At 40.9% G+C, this 24,083-nt stretch overlaps 1 protein-coding gene across 1 annotated transcript; it reads left to right on the top strand.

Moving 5' to 3' along the window:
* Nucleotides 1–376: 376 nt before the first annotated feature.
* On the top strand, nucleotides 377–22,834 carry LOC137286219 (leucine-rich repeat-containing protein 74B-like). Its single transcript, XM_067817941.1, has 13 exons — nucleotides 377–647; nucleotides 9,282–9,469; nucleotides 10,842–10,949; nucleotides 14,965–15,058; nucleotides 16,071–16,120; nucleotides 16,765–16,846; nucleotides 17,190–17,275; nucleotides 18,017–18,211; nucleotides 18,650–18,742; nucleotides 19,922–20,039; nucleotides 20,774–20,910; nucleotides 21,415–21,512; nucleotides 21,864–22,834. Exons 1-13 carry the CDS (start codon nucleotides 455–457, stop codon nucleotides 22,339–22,341), a joined length of 1,920 nt encoding a protein of 639 aa, XP_067674042.1. The 5' UTR covers nucleotides 377–454; the 3' UTR covers nucleotides 22,342–22,834.
* Nucleotides 22,835–24,083: the final 1,249 nt, after the last annotated feature.

Below are 24,083 nucleotides of genomic sequence, written 5' to 3' on the forward strand. Positions count from 1 at the left end.
GGCGGAGAGTTGAATGTTTCTGAGCCATCAATGTGTCAGTTCACGTGTGATGCTCCACGAAAAATGATCGTTACGTGACACAGTAAATGCCTCGGCGCTGAGAAGATACGTGAACGAAAAGGGCAACTAAATATCGAATTTGTCTTCAGTTTCTGAAAAGATATATTGATTCGTATTTCGGACTTTTCATCCCCCCAAACACCGTTTGTAGGGGACAGCCGAAAACCACAATTCGCATAAACGAAATGGGAACTTTAAAGACTGATTATCACATATTGAGACCTCAACTATAGATGTTGTATATCTGTTGATGAATCAACTGCATTCGTGATTGGACATTGTAGACTGGTTACATCGGCGTTATTGATATCCGAACAACACTGGAACATAAGGATATAGAATATACTGCCGACTGGTCCCTTGAGAAGATTCAGTGACATCACAAAAGGTAGCCATGAGTGTCCAGGTTTTAACGGACAGTGGTGTGAGCTCTGCGGCCAAATCTGAGACTATATTTTGTGGTAGTCCTGACGAGGAGGACAAGATGACAAACACGACATATTTCTCTGAAGAAGGACCACTTGATTCATCGGACGAGTATGACACAGATCTGGATCTACCACTGCATGCAAGATCACCGCCTCCTGGTAAATATTAAATATTTTAAGAATTTGTTCATAACTACAAAACAAAAGTGATCAGGGCACAGGGTTGATTCAAAGATTAATCTCGCTGTCGAAATTTGAATCACAAATGTAAGACATTCAGATAGTCAGGGATTAACATATACTAGTGTAACATAAATGACAACCAACACATAGGTCATTACCATGTTGATAGTTTTGACGTCACTGTTTGTGATGGCGGGTATAATTAAAAAATTTCCTTGTTATCTTTACAAAAGCACATTAAAACTGGGAAACATTTTCTAATTACATGCATCTTTATTGGAACAAGATTCATATATAGATAACAGTAGCAAAACATCAGTAGAAGTTGTCTTTAATTAAAAAATTATCTTCCCTTAATTGTTGCTCACCAGCTTCTAAAATGCCAATCAAACAGATCAAACGTGTGTCTCACTGTGTTGTAAATATCCAGCGTTACCATGTTCATTCATCATTACGTCATTTTATGGAATCCGAGAAGGGACATTGTCGCGTTGTCGCATTGTCGCGTTGTCGCCCTCTCAAAAACAAGCAAAATGAGGTGAAAATTAACCAAAGCGCGACAATGCGACAATGCGACAACGCGACATTTCGCCTGTTTGTCGCATTGTCGCGATGTCGCGTGTCGCGTTTCGAATAACATTTACTCTGTTCCTCCAAAGTGCGACACGCGACATAGCGACACTTTTCAAGGTCAAAATATGTCGCGTTGTCGCATTGTCGCCCTATCTAAGATATGTAAGAATTCACTAAAACGCGACACGCGACAATGCGACAACGCGACATTTCATCAAAATGTCGCGATGTCGCACTGTCGCGTGTCGCGTTTTATTACAATATTGACCATAGTATGCATTTAACAAATTAACTGAAACGCGACACGCGACAATGCGACAAAATGTATGTCGCATTGTCGCGTTGTCGCCCTTTTTGTTACCTGTGCGCATGTGTAGAAAGTAAATTAATCTACGCATGCGCAGAAAATGTTATACTCTATTCCATACTTCACTGGTCTTTCGTTACCTCCAATGGTTTTTTAAATGAAGTAGTGCCCGAAATGGCCTTTTCTTCTTGAACTTAATGCAAATCTTTCTTTATTGTTTTACATATTGCAAATGTATTTAGCCATTCAAGTGTGTTCTAGCAGCAAAACGAATTAGTAGCGCAACTATTCATTGTAATCACGGCGCACTGTACCCCTGTCATTCAAGGCCGGGCAATTTGCTGAGCAGTTAGTCTCTTAGTCACACCAGATAGTTATTACCATACGTTCGAATACCAGCATCATACACATTAATCACGTTGGAAATTTCGATGACAGGTTGTGATTACAGGTTGTGAAAAACTATAATATTGTTAAAATTCAAGCCACATCGGCAAATTCATCAGGTGATGTCCTCGAATGGGTCACTATGTTCCATAATGTGGCTCCTGACAGTTTCGTGGTACAGTCCTGTCGGACGCTGATGAATTTGTCTGGGATCTGCCTCTGTTCAGCCAGCAGTGGATGGATACCAAGTAGAATTAGATATCACTTAACCATCCGTCACCTCAAGGACAGTTTTGGTCGACTTTGAACGTGATAATGGGAAAACGCCTTACAAATGGACTGTTAGCAGTAGGATATTAGAAACAATGACATCACTTGGTAGAGTTGCGTACACTTGTAGTGCCAGAAACCAGCTTTCCCTCCCTCACTCCTCTTACTCTTCTCGCCGCTCCACTCCACTCACCCAAGGGTTATTGGTATAAATAGCACGGTATTTCATTACAATCATGTATTATGATGCCCGTTTTCATTTCTGTTTGAATCCTATATTATTAATCCTGCACACAGCCTGATTCACAATATGCCTCATAATGTTTTCATACGGATACTATATCCAGCGATATACATGTACTTGTATCGTTTTAAACCTACGGCTGTTATATCAAAAAAGAAATTCAGCAAAAGGGTCAGTCTGAATAGAACATTCCGTTAAGCAACGACACTCAGCCACTCTGGACTTCACGACTAGATGTACGTTCATTTATCATTGTTCTGATGTCGATCCCTGGCTATCTGAACCCTTTAAAAATATCGAAAAATAATCATGCTTGTCATATTTTCTTTTTACATTCCGCTGTAACTACTACAATTTTGATGAAATGTCGTATTCACGCATTACCGCGCGTCGCGCTTTGTTAAAATATTGACTACAGTATGTATTATAAGATATTAACTAAAACGCGACACGCGACAATGCGACAACGCGACATTTTGATGAAATGTCGCATTGTCGCATTGTCGCGCGTCGCGTTTTGTTAAAATATTGACTACAATGTGAATTATAAGATATTAACTAAAACGCGACACGCGACAATGCGACAACGCGACATTTTGATGAAATGTCGCATTGTCGCATTGTCGCGCGTCGCGTTTTGTTAAAATATTGACTACAGTATGTATTACAAGATATTAAGTAAAACGTAGTCTGTCGTACAGACCCTGAGGTATATATATCCAAGAGAGCCCAAGCAAGTCTAGAAAATGTGGCAAGTCTAGATTTTCATAGCTTCAGGGTCTGTACCAATCTGCTGAATTCATAGCCAGTATATGGTTAGTAATTATCAGTTGATCTCTAGCTGTCACTGGTGTTTAGTATAAATTCATGGGGAGGCTCCCCTACAGCTCCGCCATCGCCCCACACTTGGCTAAGACCTCGTGCCCTGTCCTCTCACCGCGAGGCAACATGTGTCGGGTTTTATTCAAGATTCCTGATCTTCCTCCCTGGAATTCTTCCCTCAACTCACAATGTCATCGGTAGACTAAGAACTACTCTCTCAAATGAACATATTTTACTGGGAAAAGGTCATAGTGAAAAAATAAGAATAACATAACTAGGATTGCCTCATGGGCAATACTGACGGTCTTCAGACTTCCTCCATACACCCTCCGAGGCTATCTTCACTTGAACAGTTTCTTTGGACGCCAGCTGGACCGTCCATTGCGGTAATTTTTACATTCATTTGGCACTGAGTCAACACTGCTGACACGACCACATAATTCACAAACTGCAGAAAAAGAAACTGGATGGCAAAGTCAGATATACAAAGTATTGGAAAGATTACAACCTGACATTTCCCATACACTGTTTTGTTTGTGGGTCATAGGTTCCAAATTGGGTAGGTCGATGCTCATGCTGTTGATCACCGGATTGTCTGGTCCAGATTCGATCATTTAGAGACCACAGCCATATAGGTGGAATAGTACTGAGTGCGGCGTAAAATTCAACTCACTCACTGTAACAAAATCGACTATTTCCTTAATCCTCATGTATTTCTGTGAACACTCACTGCTATGCCAGTGTAACGCAGGAATACGACTGAATGTGGCGTAAAGCAATATACAAACTAGTGGAAAGATTAGAATCTGACATTTCCATACCACTAATACTGCTGAGTGCGGCGCAAAGCAATATACAAACTAATAGTTTCCACATTGCGCAGATCGATGCTCATGCTGTTGATCACTAGCTGGAATAATGCTCAGTGCGACGTAAAACTCAACTCACTCACTTTTACACAATCGACTTTTTCCTTAACACTCATTTATTTCTGTGACCATTCATTGTTAACCCAGTGTAGTGCAGGTGAAGGGAAACTCGAGTTGTAATTTCAGTGTGCCAAAGCGGCGTTCAAAATAGATATCTGCCTGTCACAGCCGGACGGGAACATTTTGTTAAAACTTGAGTTGATTCAGGCTGGAAATGTACAAATGTTCTTTCCGTCGTAATTGTGACGTAAGTATTAATTTTTTACATAACCATAATGTGAAGCAAAGATGTTCGCCGTTCAATTAGCTACAGTTTGGTACCCTGAACGATGAAATCCAGTGTGTTTTCGCAGAGTTATGACATTTTAATGAACCCTGTGAAACGTTGACCAACTTTCAAGGGCGATAACTCCGAAGCTATGTAAGATATCACGATGCCTTGAACAAATTAAGCTTTCCAGTGTATGAGCTTTCTAATGGTGTAACAAATGGTGATTGTGCTATATGCCGTTCTGGAAAAGAAGGTTTTCAAAGACAGGCACTGGCAAAACGCGAAAATCGGCGAAAATTTCAGTTTTTTCAAAATAGCGGAAAATCTGTCACGGCGGCCAACTTCCACTGTGCTTTGAGTCGATGGAGAATGATGTTGTCTCCCTTGTGTGAAAATTTGGTGAATTTATCTCTTATAGGTTCCGAGATATTCAGGGTGAAAGATTTTTACATTTTGTGTTGTCTGCCCTTACCGGAAGACGGTAGAAGTTTTTTCCATTGTATCAATTTCAACATACAGGCTATCATCCCTGAAAGTTTGATCGAAATTCATCCTGTGGTTAGGTCAGGAGAGCTGGTACAAAATTCGTACAAATAATAATAAGAAGAAGAAAAAGAAAAATGTTCGGATAATAACAGTAGGTCTTCCAGACTTTCAGTCTGAAGACCTAATAAAATGGAGACTGAGACCTTCTTCACTAAGCCTTCTTCAGAAGCTAAGGGAATCTAGACTTGCCACATTTTCTAGACTTGCATGGGCTTTCTTGGATATATTTGCTTCAGCATCTGTACAACAGACTGGGTTTTTTTTATCTCAGTTCTTTTGCGACTTCAATTCCACAGGACAGGTACAAATCGATGGCAGTCTTTTCAAAGGGTTTTACAAGACGGCACAAAGTATCGTCGGTATGAGTGGCCTCGTGAACATTTTCTACACGCTGTGTGTGTTGAACATTTTCTGTTAACTGTTACTTGAAAAACATTTCAATCAAAGACATGGATGGCTCTCTTTTACTACTTTCAATAAACAGTTTTCTCCTGTACCATGCGATTTCAATCAAACTGCCGTATATATTGCAGACAGAATATTTTGATTTGACAGAAAAATTATATTTGATATCTTTGTTGGAGTTTTGGATACATCCAGTTTTCCAGCCATAGCATTAGTCTCAAGAGATGCTAACCCTGAGCTCTGTGTTTGCTACAGTTGATACTTCCCCAGAGCTGCTCACACCACACTGAGAGGGAGTAGGGGTCCGGCTGGGTAGGGTGATGTTGGGGGCAATAAAAAGTCCTGAAAATGAAGAAAGTCTCAGGACTCCATTTCATTATATTATTTTTTTTTTACCTATGAACGTTTTTCAGTAAAATATGTTCATTTCAGAGACTAGTTGTTAGTCTAACTAAAACGCGACGCGCGACAATGCGACAATGCGACATTTTGACGAAATGTCGCGTTGTCGCATTGTCGCGTGTCGCGTTTTAGTCATTAAGCTACAATACATACATTGGTCAAAATTTTAACAAAGCGCGACGCGCGACAATGCGACAACGCGACATTTCGTCAAAATGTCGCGTTGTCGCATTGTCGCGTGTCGCGTGTCGCGTTTTAGTCAATAAGTTATAATCCATACTGTGATCAATCTTTTAACAAAGCGCGACGCGCGACAATGCGACAACGCGACATTTCGTCAAAATGTCGCGTTGTCGCATTGTCGCGTGTCGCGTTTTAGTCAATATGTTATAATCCATACTGTGATCAATCTTTTAACAAAGCGCGACGCGCGACAATGCGACAACGCGACATTTCGTCAAAATGTCGCGTTGTCGCATTGTCGCGTGTCGCGTTTTATTAGTTACGGCGGAATCCAAACACTATCACAAGCATGAATATTTTTATATGCTTTTTAAGAGCTGAGATACCCGTGATTCGAACTCAGAACAATGATAAATGAACATCCATGTTGTGTTAGTGTGTGGGTTAAGGGTGCGTGGTTAATGGAATGCCGTATTCAAACTGTCCATTTTGCTGAAGAATATTATGATTCAGTAGGTGCATGTTTGAAACGATACAAGTATATAAGTATCGCTTGATCAAGTATCCATAAGAGAAAAGTATGAGATATATTGTGAATTATCTCATATCAGGGTTAATAAGACAGGATTCAAATAGAACTAAAAACAGACATGACAACACATTATTGTATTGAAATACCTTGCCAATTTGCGAAGCTTCCCAAACCTTGAGAGAGTGCAGCGGCGGAGTGGTGTGGAGCGAAGCGGAGAGGAGTGGGCTAGGGTGGAGTGGAGTGGAGTAGAACGGAGCGCCGGAGGAGTGAAGGAGGAGGAGGGTAGAGGAGAGGTGTGGTGTGGAATGGATTGGAGCGTCGCAGAGTAGGGGGAGGGAGGGAGGGAGAGTTGGTTTCTGGCACTTCAAGGGTACGCAACACTACCAAGCTATTTCATCGTTTCTAATAAACCATCCCTCCAAAAGAAACGCATAGGTGATTTGTATTTTTACAACTCTTCTGTTGCCAGGCGTCTGAATGTTAGTCGGAGCAAGATATAATGACTTGCAGCTCGTTGCAGCCAAACAGATGTAAGAAATCACCGCCCCTTTTCAGGCAGACCTAGAGTTACCACTGCAGCTCAAATAGGTACATGCGGGTACTACAGTTGCGTGATGGTACTCCCACGGGTGAGAGCACAACAGCCAGGGCACCTGGGCTTCAGAGGATGTCAGGTCAAACTGTACGGAACAGGCTGAAAGTGATTCGTTTGAGAACCAGAAAACAAGACGTCGGGGTCGTGCTACGTCGTCATCAACGTCTTCGCTGTCTCGAAGTATATTATATGCTTTATAGACATTACCTTCTTCTAAAGCACATGCACTCATTACTGATGTAAAATTCATGCACAAAAGTCTGTTTATGGACGAGTTATAAACTTTTCTCAACAGATTTCTCGTCTATGCGTTTACTTCTTGGGATAGTATATCACAATGATAACAGTCCATTTGTATGGCGTTTTCCCATTATCACGTTCAAACCGACCTAAACTGTCTTTGACGTGTCGGGTAGTTACGTGATATCTCATTCTACTCGGTATCCATCCACTGCTGGCTGAACAGAGGCAGATCTTGAACAAATTCATCAGCGTCGGACAGGACTGTACCATGAAACTGTGACAGGAGCCACATTATGGAACATAGTGACTCATTCGAGGACATGACCTGATGTTTCTGCCGATGTGGCTTGAATTTTAACAATATTTCAGTTTCTCACAACCTGTCATCTGGATATCGGCGAAATGTTCAAAGTGATTAATGCGTATGGTGCTGGGATTCGAACTTATGATAATAGTTGTCTGGTGTGATTAAAAGACTAACTCTACACAGCAAATGCCCCGCAACCGTGTGCCGTGATTACAATGACAAGTTGCGCAAATAATTGTCTTGCTGCTAAAACACACTTCATTGGGTAAATACATTTATATGTGAAATAATTTTCAAATCAACAATGAAGATTTGCATTAAGTTCAAGAAAAGCAGCCCAACTGCCATTTCGAACACTACTTCATTTTAAAAATCATTGGATGTAGCAAAAAGACCATTGAAGTATGAAATAGAGTTTAACTTTTCCTGCGCATGCGTACTATAATTGACTTTCTACGCATGCGCACCGGTAATCGAAAAGGGCGACAACGCGACAATGCGACAATGCGACATTTCAATATGTCGCATTGTCGCGTGTCGCGTTTTAGTAAATGTTTAGTTTTTTCTTTACACATCTTAGATAGGGCGACAATGCGACAACGCGACATATTTTGACCTTGAAAAGTGTCGCATTGTCGCGTGTCGCACTTTGGAGGAACAGAGAAAATGTTACTCAAAACGCGACACGCGACATCGCGACAATGCGACAAATGGGCGAAATGTCGCGTTGTCGCATTGTCGCATTGTCGCGCTTTGATTAATTTTCACCTCATTTTGCTTGTTTTTGAGAGGGCGACAACGCGACAATGCGACAACGCGACAATGTCCCTTCTCGGATTCCATATCATATTGTTTGATTTTGTCACTTCCTTGTCACCACACAGCGGGCCATATGAGCCGGATTTTGTTGACAAGACCAGTGTATTTCCCATACTTTTATATTCATCGAAATATTACACGTGTTATGCTGCATCCGATTAGGGCGTAGAGACAAGGGAGAACCAATATACGAATGGATCACTGAAAACAGACGACAGAAGGTCTACGCGGACACAACAAGATACGACAGTCAGATGGGACTTTAGTCTGCAGTGAAGATGTGCCGATGAATTTCACTATAAACAAGTAAATCGACTAAAGTGAAATTAAGGCTGCGAAATAATGTTACCTTGCCAATTGAACATGTATATCTCAGAATTTGAAAGAACTTAGGATCACAGCTGTTTATCAAACGATCCTCGTTTCAAATCGCTATAATATGTTTGCATTACGAAAAGGTATGCACATTTACTGAAACACCGAGCACAAGTAGGGTTGGTGTAAATTAACGCTCATCACATGCCGTACATGCATTTGTTTCGTTGTTCTATTTCACTTCCTTCCTTGTAATAGAACTAGTAATAGCGATTTGAATCTATGATCATTTTTTCACCTCAAAATGTTATCCAAAGTTGAATAAAAATCTGAGATTTAGATGTTCATTTGGCAACGTAAAACCAGATTCTCAGACCGCGATATAGGTGTTGTTGTTGCTACAATGTTGAAGTGGCAGTATTTATAATATTACTAACAAATATGGGTTTGTTCGTTCCAGAAACACCCGAGAAAGATAAACTGGACGTGATCTGTAGGAAGGTGTATCGGAGGGCATGCAGCCGCCAGACCCCTGTCACAACGTACCCACAGCGCCGGATAGAGGACGGGTTGGCCGAAAGGACCATGCACCTTAAGTACCGGACGCTGGGTTGTGACGCCGTGAGACCTCTGTCAGTTGCCCTGACGGTAAGTACACATATATTAATGTGCATTTTATAATGACCATGATTTAAATACATAAACATATGCTGAACAGCAAAACAAAATCTCATAAAAGTAAGCGTTCGTGTCTATGCCTTCCATTTAAAAACTTGCTCAAAATGATGCGTTTCTTTTGCTGTCAGTATATGTATGGCCGCGCAGATCTACAGAACGAGATCGGTGGTAGACTTTTTTTAAGGGTAGTCAAGCAATATTTCGGCGGTGAATATCAGACATGGGATACACACTAGAACCCCGGGTTACCTTCCTGCGCCATCACATGAAACAGGCCATGCTGGATGAAATAAATACACCCGCAGCACTGACAACAGGTTTAGCCTCGTCTTGAACATCGAAGACATGCCATGTCTTTAGGTGACATAATTATCACTTATGTCATCAATAGCGATAGTGGGGGTAGACTAGTGGATACGGTAAAGTGTCCGCTCTTCACTGTGATCATTCTCCGCATGGGTACAACGTGTAAGAAGGCCAATTCTGGTGTCCCCGCCTTGATATTGCTTGAATATTGCTAAAAGCGGTGTAAAACCGCACTTACTCATTTGCGATAGGGTTGTCCTGACAGAAGCACCAGCTTCTATTTTCACAGGTCGCACTGAGAAGACGATGCCATTCGTACGTGACATACTTCATTCTTGTTACACAGTAGATCGGTTCCTTCTCGAATGAAATGCATGTCAAACAGCAAACCAAACACTATTCACAAACGTTATTGTTAACCATTGTATTCCTGTAATGGAGTGTTGAGTGATAATAACGGTTTAATCCAACTAGTGGCTAAAGTCCCTTCTTGCGCAAAGTCATATTTTATACTATTAGTAAACCCTCATTAATCAGGGCTCGTATTTACATGTTTTAATTATCCAGGTGAACTGGGGCTGGGAGAAGTATTACACTTACATAGCGAATTACGTCACTGTTGGTTCTTGAGACTCCATGGCCTAGTTTAAAACAGATACCTCACTCACACACAATATACTCTCACCGACCCGAACCTCTGGTTCTTCCCCCGAAATTGCAGAGCACGAGCCACGGTAACAACAAGTATCCTTATTCTTGCCGCCTATAACTGCAGCTTGGATCGCCAGGTTTCATACATCTCCACATTATAAATCGACTGTTTTCACGCCGCCTTCATATATACTGAGCAGCAAAAGAAACGCAAATTTCGAAAGTATGCAGTCTCAAAAGTAAGCGTTCATATTCATTTCCTCTGTTTGAAAGCTTGGAAAAACAGAGTTGACTTTCTTTTGCTATTCAGTATAGTTGGTTGTGAATCACTAAACAGAATGATGTTACTGATGATGCTCACGCCACGTATTGGACTTTCTTTCAGAACAACCTGCGCGTTGAACGCCTGGATCTTCAATACGCAGACATGAAGGCTGAAGGCGTGAAGGATCTTGCCATGGCCCTGTCGGACAATATCACTGTGTCTTACCTGGTAGGTGTAAGGATCTGCACCGTTTGTAGATGCCACCTGTAAGTTAAACCTTTCATGCGTCAGTACAAAAGAATAATATGCTAATGTATGTTGTAAACTAATCTGCGTAAAGATCGAAAAAGGTTAATGCAAATATGTGAATGAAACGTTAATCCTGCTGAACTGAACTCCTCAAAGTTCAGATGGACTTCGTACTATGGCAATTACGACCGCCTTTCTGAAGGTAGAATGGGTCGTGTTTATGTATACGCTTCCCCAAAAGAAACGCAAATGTGACATTGGCATATTTTATTTCAATCATCGTTTATTTTGTTTAAATTATGATTCGACTTTGTGTACGACCCGAAAAGGTCCGGTTGGAATTAGCCTTTGTAAAGGGACAACCACGTAATCGGTTGGTCTGACTCGCTGACTTGGTTGACACATGTCATCGTATCGCAGTTGTGTAGATTAACGCTCATGCTGTTGATCAGTCGTTTATGGGGCAAATATGAACAAACCAACTCGACTCAAGTTCGGTTACAAAATAGTAGGTCTCTGATTACCACTGCAATACTGTATAGTGCACCCGAGAACCGAACTGTCAGAGCAAATGCTATTGCAAAGAGTGTGCCTGGTTTGGGAAGAGAGTTGGCGCGAACGAAATTCAACCCAGAAGGCACCATTTTGGCTGGAACGACTCAATGGCATGGGCGAGTTCAACTGCGCAACAACGTTCGAAACTTGAATCTAGCAACATGTTGCGTTCGATGACGAATCGCAGCTTCCGCTTCAGTACCACGAGGGAAGGTTGCGTTACGCCGAGACCTTTGTCGCCAAACTATGTAACTGCCACTTGGTACAAAGCACATCTTCCGATCCGATGGTTCCGATCATTGGTCGGCAGGGGGATTCTTTCCAGCAAGATGCTGACAGGTCTAACACAACACGAGCCACTATTAAATAATATCTTTAGAATCAGAGAGCATTGTGTTTCCATGACCTTCCTAATCGCCCGCCCACCACATCATCGAGGATTTGTTAAATGGCCTCTGCTGACACGCAGTTAAACGTCAGCCGGCGCCCAACACGTTAGATCAGCTCTCGCAGACTGTGCAGAATTCCACAAAATCGAATTCAAAGACATATTCATGTTTCTTTAGTATACTGTTAGCAAATTATACTTGCGAAAATACACATGTGCATTTCTTTTTGGAGCATATATCTTAGCCATGTCATGACCCTGCATTTAAACCAGGGAGTCTATTCGACTAAAGTGTTACATTTGTCCAGCCATCGTCCCTAAGGGCTCGGTGCTGGAAGTTGCCTTGGTGTTTTGTCATTTCTAAGACCCCTGTGGATTAGCCTGGTGGTTAAACGCGTTCGCTCGCTAAGTTCGACACGCTGAAAACCAGGGTTCGATTCCCTACATGGGTTCAATGTGTGAAGCCCTTTTCTATTGTTCCTCGTCGTGAGATTGCTGATATCACTCACTCCACGTTCAAATTCTTCACTCACAATTTAACACACTATAGACTAACATACCCTACTCCAAAGAGGTTAAACTACACTATCCCCATGGTCCCTAGTGTAGTGATCTACCCTCAGTTGTTGGCAATCTATAGCCCATTTTGTATATTGTATATTGCTCTATAGTTAAACTGATTTAGATTAAATTACTAGTGTTAAATGGATATCTGTGATATATACTGGTGGTTTTACTGTTCTTCGTCAGCAGGGTTTCAGTTTCTAATTTTCTTGATCTACAATGCGATTATTATTTGTTCTCGTCACGATATGGCTGCAATATTGCCGAAGTGACAAACATTAACTCGCTGACTTGGTCACTTAAAATACACTCACGTTTAAAAGGACATGTCTTTCATTACGAAGCAACCATGACATAAGTTCGTGTGCATTTATCACATGTCATGTCCAGATACAAATACATGCTAACGGTATAAGTGACATTCACACATGTGTAATTGTAATATAAACTCCGCTATCGTCATTTGCATGGAAACTACATTTAGCTTTTGTCTGAATGGTGTTATGCTCACTGGCACCAGTATTCTGTTCTGGTATCGTGACCCACAAGCACGCCCTTTCCATGCCAGTTGTGAAAGTTGCCATTAGGTCTGCAATATATGAGATCAGCAACTGTTCTTGTGGTGATGACAGAAACGCCTGAAACGGATATTGTTGTCTCTTGTGTTGCTTTCTTTTGACACAAGTCACGGCGCAAGAACTGGTATCAATAATTTATATACCTCCTGTAGGAGTGTAAGAATGGTAGGCGAGAACGAAATCAGCAAGTCAAAGTAGCCTATTTAGACAACTGCAACTCGATATACAGGCATACTTTGTTGTGATCGTTAGATTCGGGAATGTGCTACCTTCATTCATTAACTCACATGGGCTTATATCAAACACAGCACCATTGTTTTATTGAACAATTTGGAAACGTAATTTATATGTTTGTGTAGCATAATACATCATTTATCATCAGCAGAAACACAAAGCTCTGTCAGTGACAAATTATACCGAACATTTTGTGTACATGTCTTCCAAATCGTTATTACGGCTTCACTTTGAGAATTCATTATTATCCTCAGCCATCTCATAATATCGGCATATTGATTCATTAAACACATGACATATATGTGGTCATTATGGCGCTTGTGAGTTTCCATAGGTGTTTAATGTAACGTGAGATGGGATGAAATAAGGCTTAACGTCTCATTTAATAATAGTTTGTGATTGAGTTTAGTTTTACGCCGCACTCAGCAATGTTCGAGATATATGGCGGCGGTCTGTAAATAATCGAGTATGGACCAGACAATCCAGTGATCAACAGCACGAGCATCGATCTGCGTAATTGGGAACCGATGACGTGTGTCAACCAAATCAGCGAACCTGACCAACCGATCCCCTTTGTCGCCTCTTATGACAATCATAGTCGCCTTTTATGGCAAGCATGGGTTGCTGAAGGCCTATTCTACCCCGAGTCTTTCATAATACTGTTCGCTCATATGACGATGTGCATGCGTGTGTATGTGTGACTGCTTGTACTAGTCCAAACGTAAGCTGGTTTTACGGAGGTAGCTTACTGAGATGCCATGCAACAGTTAAGCATAAATACCCCCACTCACACACATTATACTGACACCGAGCCGACCACTCCTTGTTTTATTCACTGATGCCGAGCGCCAGGCAATGACCAACAAGAACCATGTTCTTTTGGCATGACGCGTTGGGGTATCGAACCGCTGTCAAGGCGGAGGCTCTAACCTCTATAACCAGGCTAATATTTTAAGTTGTTCAGTGGTCCCTCGGGGATCATGGGTTGAGGTACCCTCAATGTTTGTTTATGTTCCCTGAGCCTGATGGGCGAGGAGAACATAAGCAAACATCGAGGGCACCTCAACCCATGTTGCCCAAGGGACCAGTGAAGAACGTATTTATCATACCGAACACCTCAATGTTAATTTTGAACTGTTTGAAGCATGGGTATCGGACCGTACACTTCAGTCACCCTGTGTGAATCAAACGATTCGAATTTTGCATCTTGCTGTTTTTTCCCCCGCATGTATTGTCTTAGTAAAGTACCCGCGATGTACTTCCCCTTCTTAATATTCACATCATATTCAAAATTTATTAATTGGAAAGAGGGTCAAATTTGTACGTAGCCAGCGCTAGATTTTGCGGACGACACAAGAACAAGAGAGTTAGAGTTATCTCCCTTCTATCGATTTCCCTCGGCAAAATATCGGTAATTTCAGTGCATCATGCGTTCGTTAATGTTAATTGTTATCTGAGATAAGAAAAGTAACTACCACGAAGTACCGTGTTGCTTCTGGCTTGTACACCGGGTACATTGAAAATAATAGAAGAACGCTCAGCCAATCAGACAACGAAATTTATGTGTGAGGTGAGATAAAAACCCATGTCTGTTTATCACTTGAAATAATTCAAACATGTTACCCTTACCAGGATTCATTGCTCGTCAAAGATTGCACATTGTTGTCTCTTCCAGAATCTTGGAAACAATGACATCGGCACAGACGGAACAAAGTGGATAGCATATCTGCTTCTTAAGAACAAGCTGATAAAGCACCTGAATTTAGAAGGTATGTCAAATCACACGTTATCTACATTTTTATTTTTTGTTTTGCACATATCAGTGACTGTTTGACAATCCCGGATTACAAGTATGACAAACACTTTTCGTCTAGCCATCCCGACTGTACTTACTGCATGTCAGCATGAATGTGCAAATATGAATTGCGTTTTTTCTGTTCCCTGTACGCTACTTCAAGTGAGTGACTTTAGTTTTGCAGCAGGGCAGTGAATGCACAGACGACAAACACACGCTGCGGGTGTGAGCTATTGCCCGTGGAATCTTTACTTTTATGGTCGATAAGTCACCCCTGTGGGTGAGACTGGGGTGACGACAGAGCACAGCAACAATTTGTATCCCGAATACATCTGATTTGTCAAGTGTCTGTCAACTTGTCTGTGTGGTGACTTTGTGCAGAGTGCAGGCTATTAGACAAAAGATTTAACTTGGAGGTTTAGCTTGGCCAATCAGTTGATCACGTCATGGCTTGGGTTTGTTTAGGGCTTGAGGGACACATGACCCATTAAGTAGCCTACAGGTATACATATACAGAACAGAAAACATTACAATAATAAAATCCCTATGTACATAGTTGTGTCTGCCACAGTTTTACGCCGCTTTTAGCAATATTCCAGCAACATCACGGCAGTGGATACCAAAAATGGGCTTCACACATTGTGCCTATGCGGTAATTCGAACCCCGATCGTGGGATGCTAGGCTGCCCCACCGCTCTTCGGTACTTCACGGACACCTTCAAAACAGACGTCATTTCTATAGGATGGTAACGGCTATATCAGGATCATATCAGGCATAAAATCCATCGTGTACGTGTTGTATAGGGTTGATATTTGCGATCTTCTTGTGAAGTCTGTTTGTTCCGATGTACTGCACTTGAATCTTTGTCTGGCTTTAATGAACATCGGAATCAAAATCATTTCAATCAAATGAAACGGATATACGATAATATCAATTCCATGTCGGTGATATTTGTTAATTAGCATTACGGATTTGTATATTTCAGGAAACAAACTCACGGACAATGCCGCTCCCCACCTCGCTATGGTGCTGGAAGTAAGCCAACTGAATATTTGAATGAGTCAGAGCACAAATGTCGCTTAGAACAGTTTTTCAGTTTTAATGTGACATGTGGCCTTTCTAAGAGATTTTAGTTTACTAGTTACTACTTAACTTAGCCCTAGTCCAAATGGTTTGTAAAAGTTCTTGTTCAGACCAAACAATGGTTGACAAAATACACCTCCGTCTACGCAGTTGTATACGATGATATACATCAAGCAATTCAGCGAGCATGATCACCGGATGTCCTCGTTCTGATCGGCAAACAAGGACATCTGTTGATCAAATCCTACCTGGATTTTCAAGAGGATTGTTGCAGGACGGTTAATGCTATGTACATGGGAAACGTTAAGCACTTGACTGATACACATGTGCACTGGCAACTATCATGATCCCGATGAATGTCAGCATTGAACCCTGTACCAGATCGCTCGTGTAGCCAAGGGACGCAACCCATCAGAGTTCTTCAACACCGTTATCCTTATTATTTTTGTGGAATAATTGTAAATTTGTGAAAGTATATTTACATAAACGAAATTAAAGTCAGTGCATATAATTATGTTTAATTTGGGTTTGGTGATATTGGGTGTGGGATGATTAAGAGAAAGGAATTTATGAATTAATGGTCTCATACTTTTCAGCACAACACTAGCCTGAATATTTTAGATCTAAGCCACAACGAATTCTGCGACAATGGACCAAAACTTCTAGCAGCAGCTCTTGGTGGGTTCGCTGATGATAATATCTTACTATTTACTTCTTGTATGTCGGTAACATGATCCATACAGCGATATATTTAAAACAACTTATACGTCCTTGTCACTATACTGCATCGACGAAAATAGCACAACTTGTCTTAAACTGTGTTTAAGTCAAGATATAACAGTACTGATTGGTCATATTATAACAGAGCACTTCTCAACACTGTTCATTTTAATGATGATGGCAATGAGCTGTATGAACCCATGAGGGTATGTTAATGAAGAGATACTCTGGTGATATGCTGTTTTACGAGATAATGGTCAACCGACAGGTGTGATAAATATTTATCTGCGTCTTCTTCCAGGCCTTAACACAGGTTTAGAAACGTTTCGAATCAGCTGGAATCACGTCAGAGGGAAGGGGGCTGTGGCCATGTGCCAGAGTCTAAAGGTAGGTTCACATGAAGGTGGCATCCTGTAGGAAATAGTTGGTCAGTTAATCCTGCCCGGGCTATTTGCAAACAACGAAAGAAATAATATACTTCGGTAAATGTTTGATAGCACATGCCCCTACGATAATAGATACAGATCATAATAGTTGCTTGCATACTTGATACATCCCTGCAACGATGTCTGAATTAGGAGCCGATGGTAATAGATATTTAGAAAACAGTAAGATTGGTTCTCGGGAAATGAAAGGGTTCAAATCCACCACGGCATCATCTGAATTGGAAACACTGGAGGTTTGTGTCCTTCATGGACAGTTAATGTCGTGAATATTCAATTAGTCATGCCGACACAATTGTCACATAAGACTCCATACACAATTTAGTGATCAGGCCCCGATCTCGAAACAAACGTAAGCCTGAACTTTGATTTACTTAAATTTCAGAAAATTAATTTCCCAGAATGAACTGAAATCGATCTTAAACTCAAACATAGTACATGATTTGAGTTTGATGGAAACATTACATAAGTTGCTTGGGCATTTGTGTTTTAAAAATGTAGCTGAGTTGAAAATTCAGCTGTCACAAATTGTCTCAATTTGAAATTTGAGGAAAACTTAAGTGTGTTTCGAGAAGACTATCCTTAGATCAAATTTGTCCAATCTGTTGACATGACATTCGAAGGCGTCGCCGATACAATAATTGTAACATTGTAACATTGTAACATTGTAACATTTCACCATCAGTACAACGAAACCCTGAAACTGTTCGATGTCTCCATGAATGGATTCGGGTACGAAGGTTCGGTGGCCATGGCAGAGGCTCTGAAGGTCAACACGACCCTCAGAGAGCTGGATATGTCCTCCAACCGGATCACGTGGAGGGGAGCCCTCATCATATCCAGGGGTCTCAAAGATAATGTTGGCCTTGAGATACTGAGGGTAAGAGGAATTACGTTAATGTGGTACAAACAAAGCGTGTTTATAGTTCTTCTGCATAACCCACGATAAATATTATCATCCGAGGTATAATCGTAAGTTCAGAAGAAGTTGAGGGGAGACCAAGTCGATTTTTCTTCCCGGTTTTTGGACACAAAAATGTTGAGGTCTTTAGTATAAATTCCAAAGTTTTTGTTTTAATATGCAGTAGCGTCAAACAGAGGTAATTCACAGTGCAATTATCACGTGCAAGTCATACCTTCTGTTGGAAAATAGGTGAAATATGCTGCTCTATACTGCCAGATTTTAAGCATATATAAATATCTTATATACGTTTCTAAATGGTTAAAATTTTGAATATACCCTGAGTTTATTAGGCATGAGTCGTTATCGGTCTCCACTAATGGTGCTTTGTGTTTACATGTCGTTTTCATCCTGCAGCTTGGCAAGAACCCACTTTCGACTACTGGATGTATGGATATCACGGAGGCAATAACATATCCCGACTCCAAAGTAAAGTTCCTGGATCTAACGGTAAAATCTGACTGGAAACATGTGTTAAATGGTAAAACCTAACATAGCAAAATATTGACTCTGTAACTATGATGACGGACTCTTTATAATCAAATCCAGACCAGGCAATCCAGTGATGAATCGTAACAATTCGGTCCATAAGTCACTTCTTACTATAGGCAAAGGGTATTGCAAAGACCATCCCGTTATTCCCACAGCGCAAAAGGATATAAGCAGTTTTGAAACAACTGAAACCAAATTCATACACACAAATGTATACTTTGAACAGTACAGATTATTCCATGAGACCTTATCACCGAATAGGCCTTCAGCAACCCATGCTTGCAATAACGACTATGCTTGTCGTAAGAGGCGACTAACGGGATGGAACGGGTGGTTAGGCTCATTGGCGTGACTGACATGTCATCAGTTCCCAATTGATGCTCATGCTGCTGATCACTGGACTATCTGGTCCAGACTCGATTATTTTCAGACTGCCGTCATACAGCTGGAATAAGTGCGGCGTAAAACAAAACTCACTCCTCACCCCCTCACTGTACAAACAAGTTCATTCAAAACAGCCATTATCGGTCATCTTCTATTTGTACATTGTTACTGGAGGATTTTCACATTAAGCAGAATCGTTCACGACGAACTGCTCCGTACACAACTAGTTACGAAATCAGCGAAGGACCAATGGTCATATCAAGACCCACATGTGGACGTGCATGTTTATCTGAAAAGTCAGATATAGCAACCATAAGTCACAGGACTTATAACAATGTCCAGAATGTTGTCACTGCCTGAGTAATGTAGTGATTAGAGCGTCCACCTGGAGTGCGGAAGGTCGTGGGTTCGATCCCAGGCCGCGTCATACCAAAGGACGTGACGATATGGTATTTGTCGGTCCCTGCCGGACGCTCGGCATTAATGGGTACAACAAGGACTGGTCGGTTCCGAGTCAGTAAACTGTGTCAGAGTGGATTATTCATGTTTAACGCTGCCATGGAACATTATTTATGCTACAGAAAATGTAAGTCTATGGAAATTACACCAAGTGTCCGAATACTTTTTGCATTTCCCATCCAGAAACTACCTAAACTATTACCCTTGTCACGTTTCTAAACAATATAGGGACGATAACCCTTCCACCAAATGCTTCGCCATAATTCTGATCGGCATTAACCTTTCTGTCAACAGGGTGTCTCCATAATTGCCGAGAACGAGGTGTTAGCTGATGCTGTCAGAATGAGGAAGGAATTCAGGTTTCTGCACGGAGGGATAGTCAGTACCCCAGATAAATTTGGGGAGCGTATAGGTTAGACGAAACGATGATCATCAAGCTTACTTCACTTTCATTACAATAACATATGAGTTGACGTATAACACGTACTTGTTCAAGGGGACAGTTGAATGTTTTAACTATAGATTTAGAATGAGATTCCTGATTCGTTTGTTTTGGTGTATTAATATTAAGCGTGCTTCTAAAATACATTGCCACCATATAAGATGGTAGAAAGAGAATAAGCAATAAAATTAATTTAATACAAACACCCAAAACCCGAGGTCAGTTGACTCAAAAATCATGTATCGCGTTAGTAGAACACTGACTACACATACATTGGCGGATCAAGTGGGGTTCAGGGGGTTCGAACCCCCTCTTTTCAAAATTACTTATGATCACATTGAACATTTGTCTTGTTTTGGCGAAGCCACTGGGGGATTCAGGGGGTTCGAGCCCCCTGACCGCCACCCCTTTCACAATTCCTGGATCCGCCCATGACATCTATTGACTCGGGGTTCTGTACACTTTCGATATTAGGCTATCGATTACGTGATGTTTCACTGTGAAATCAGTTGACTCGAATTGTCATGCACTTCAGTTCTTCTATTAAAATTCTGTCCCTTAGTTGCGTCACCATCCACTGGAAGCTTTTTCTGTTACTATCATAGGGAACCCATGTTGACATGGATTAATTCTACATACATGTTGATGATCCCTCATTCCCAATCAGGCGATGGTAGTAATGATGCACTCATTGTCATTCGCAGCTCGGAAGAAGAGCCACATGGAGGTGTTGATGGAATACATGAGAAAGACGTGCATCAGACCAATGGAAATCATCCGAGACTACGACAAATCGGTTAACTTCAAAGTAGCTCAAGACAACTTTGTCGACAGACTTGTGGTAAGATCATTTTGTGTCCACTATTCTGTATCCTACCAACAACACGACAAGTGTTAATAACGACATCCAATTCATGACACACATCCATAAACAGAGAGAGAACAGTAACAATATACCATGGCAATGAATGACCTGTTGATGGAAGTCGTTTTCACGCCCATTGTCCAGACACAGACATTGTATCAACTTATGTAATTCCTCGAGTCATACAGGATCTTCTTGAATCACAAAGTCCTAATTCTAAATTGCGTGCGTGTTTTGTTTTTTTTTGGGTTTTTTTTGTTTTGTTTTTTTTTGTTTTGCTATTGTTTTTGTTGTGTTTTTTGTTGTTGGTGTTTTTTTTGTTTTCGGTTTGTTTGTTTTGTTGTTTGTTTTTTTCATGTTTGTTTTTTGTTTGTTTGTTTTTGTTGGGGGTTTTTTTTGTTTGTTTTGTTTGTTTTTTGTTTGGGGTTGTTCTGGTTTTTGTTAAATATTTGTAGTATTAAAATGGTATGTATATTTCAGCGTGCGAATGTGCCTCTTCACAAGTTTGAGATGCGACAACTAGCCAGGGCTATAACGGAAAATGAAAGGAGCGAAAATAAAGACAAGATCGACTACGTGTATGTATATCTTCGTCGGCTCCCTTTTTTGAAGGAGTAATAAATTTATATAGTGTGTGTGATGATAAAGACAGATATTTGTTGGGGCTTCATTAGACTGTTCGAGGTATCTTAGATTCGGTACAACCGAAAAACAATGAATAAAGAAGGAATGAGCGCTTGTGCACACAGCAATCTGTAACTCTGCGGCAATCGTACGTTCGACACAATGCTGTTTGTGTGTATATGGTGTATATGGTGTATATACTATTGGGAATTATTCCTAAAGTAGAAAGATCAAAGACTTTCCTGACTGCTACCACTTTTGAAAGCTATCAGCATCAGAACCAATAATGCTTCATTATTTTTCAGGAAACTAGTTGAGTCGGTCACTGAGCAGATATTAGAGGACAGAATCCGCATTAAAAGCGAAAAGCGCAAGATTCGAAAGACCAAACAGCACCACAAAAGAATTCTTGCAAGCGGACTGCCACAGGTACTGTATGACCGTGGCAATGGAACGGACAGCAAACAACGCACTTCCAGAACAAGCGGTTCCTCATCCGTGAGTGCAATAGACTTCAGCCAACTTGATCTTGGCACCATGTCCTATACTTCTCTACCTATTGTACCCGATGTCAGCAAGAACATCCAATCCCTTGAGAGTTCATTGATCTTTGCCCCAAAGAAGACCGTAAATACTCCTGCTCCAAAACCAAAGGCGATATCAATGTGTGCAGACCTTGGTGATCAAGGGAAAAAGAAGAAGAAAAAGAAGTCCAAATCAATTCGGAAAAAGAAGTCCAAGTCGAAAACACACGTAGAAACATGGATCTCGAAGTCAAATTGATGGCTTCAACAGCTTTCAAGAACTGGATTAAAAACGAAATGTGTACTTATGATCGTTCCATAAACATCTTATGGAAAACCAGTGTCACTGTGATGCCCTTTGGATCTCAAAACTATGCATTTGGAACTAGTGGAAATGTTGCTCGCACACTTCGGCAAGGTTCAATGTACATCCAACGTTTTAGTCCAATACTATTTACCAGGCGTTCTCTGCACAGTATTAATATTATGTTACTGCCTACAAGTATGTCACTGCAGGATCAGAGGGATAGGACTACAGTGAAGGATTGCCTTTTGACCCAGTTTTAGTATGTGTAAGTTCAAATTCCGGGTTTGACATTATCCAATCAGCCCAAGAACCTGGGCTTCATCAAAAGAGAATAATAACTTTTGTTACGTTCGGTAACTTTGTAAATGGAAAGTCGGAACGGAAACGTTTCTTTGATTACATCAACATAACATTCCCATTACATAAATGGTATACAGAACTGCTGGGTTGGCTTCCGTAGCATTTTGTGTTTGCTATCATTATCCTGTGCTTGAGTTGCATCAGCTAAACAGGAATCATACAAAGCATTACCATCTCATCAACTTGTTTCACTTACTTGAAGTACATGGGTCTGCAAACCAGTAATGATGAAAAGTCTTGGATTCGACCCCAGAGGTGTTACATCAGCTAAACAGGAATCATACAAAGCATTACCATCTCATCAACTTGTTTCACTTACTTGAAGTACATGGGTCTGCAAACCAGTAATGATGAAAAGTCTTGGATTCGACCCCAGAGGTGTTACATCAACTAAACAGGAATCTTACATAGCATTACCATCTCATCAACTTGTTTCACTTACTTGAAGTACATGGGCCTGCAAACCAGTAATGATGAAAAGTTTTGGATTCGACCCCAGAGGTGTTGCATCAGTTTAACAGGAATCTTACATATCATTACCATCTCATCAACTTGTTTCACTTACTTGAAGTACATGGGTCTGCAAACTAGTAATGATGATAAGTCTTGGATTCGAACCAAGAAGTACAAGATCAAGTGGTAAACATGGAGAACGGATCAACCAATGAATTAATAATGTACCTTCATGTAATCTTAATCGCTCTTTATGGCACAACATATACCTCTGCAACTGCAATGACTTTGTTAGCAATGGTGGGTGGTTGTGTGTTGGATATTTACACTGTTTTTGGATTACTGAAGTATTTTATTACCACACTCAGGTTACTATTATAGCTGACAGTTCTTGGATTTTCATTGCTTCAAACATGATATTTCCGCACTGAATTCGAATATGTGAATGCGATAATCTGTTTTTATTATTGAATAAAAGTGAACATCATCTAGGACCTTTCGCCATTCTGAGGACATGAACCATGATGATTTGCTCTCTGCATGAGAAATACAAATATGCTTGCCGGGAGATCTTCATGGGTATCTAAACAGGTAGGCGGTTTCCAAATGTAGATGTTATGTGCATGTATATAACCCCCGCTTACAGTCATCCGAATCGGCTGTTTACAAGCGTTGGGGAGTAGATTTCATTCTGTCATCTGCTAGCTGGTGTTATTTGTAAATGAGGGCAGTGGGTTAGACTGGGTTCTTCTCATGTCGAATATATAGCATGTCATATGGTGCCATCAGTCATGATAACGATGAAATATTACCACAAAAGGTATGAAACTATAAAGCCGTATGTCCTAAACCACTTCATTCCTAACCGTTACGTCAACGAT

Source organism: Haliotis asinina, chromosome 6 (genome assembly GCF_037392515.1).
Source record: "Haliotis asinina isolate JCU_RB_2024 chromosome 6, JCU_Hal_asi_v2, whole genome shotgun sequence".
In the NCBI taxonomy this organism is placed as follows: Eukaryota; Metazoa; Mollusca; class Gastropoda; order Lepetellida; family Haliotidae; genus Haliotis; species Haliotis asinina.

Excerpts from the sequence above, each read along its gene's own strand:
- LOC137286219 (XM_067817941.1), top strand. The coding sequence starts at position 455 with ATGAGTGTCCAGGTTTTAACGGACAGTGGTGTGAGCTCTGCGGCCAAA. Across the intron at positions 16,847-17,189 it reads ACTTCTAGCAGCAGCTCTTG|GCCTTAACACAGGTTTAGAA; the intron begins GTGGGTTCGCTG and ends GTCTTCTTCCAG. Across the intron at positions 20,911-21,414 it reads ACTTTGTCGACAGACTTGTG|CGTGCGAATGTGCCTCTTCA; the intron begins GTAAGATCATTT and ends TGTATATTTCAG.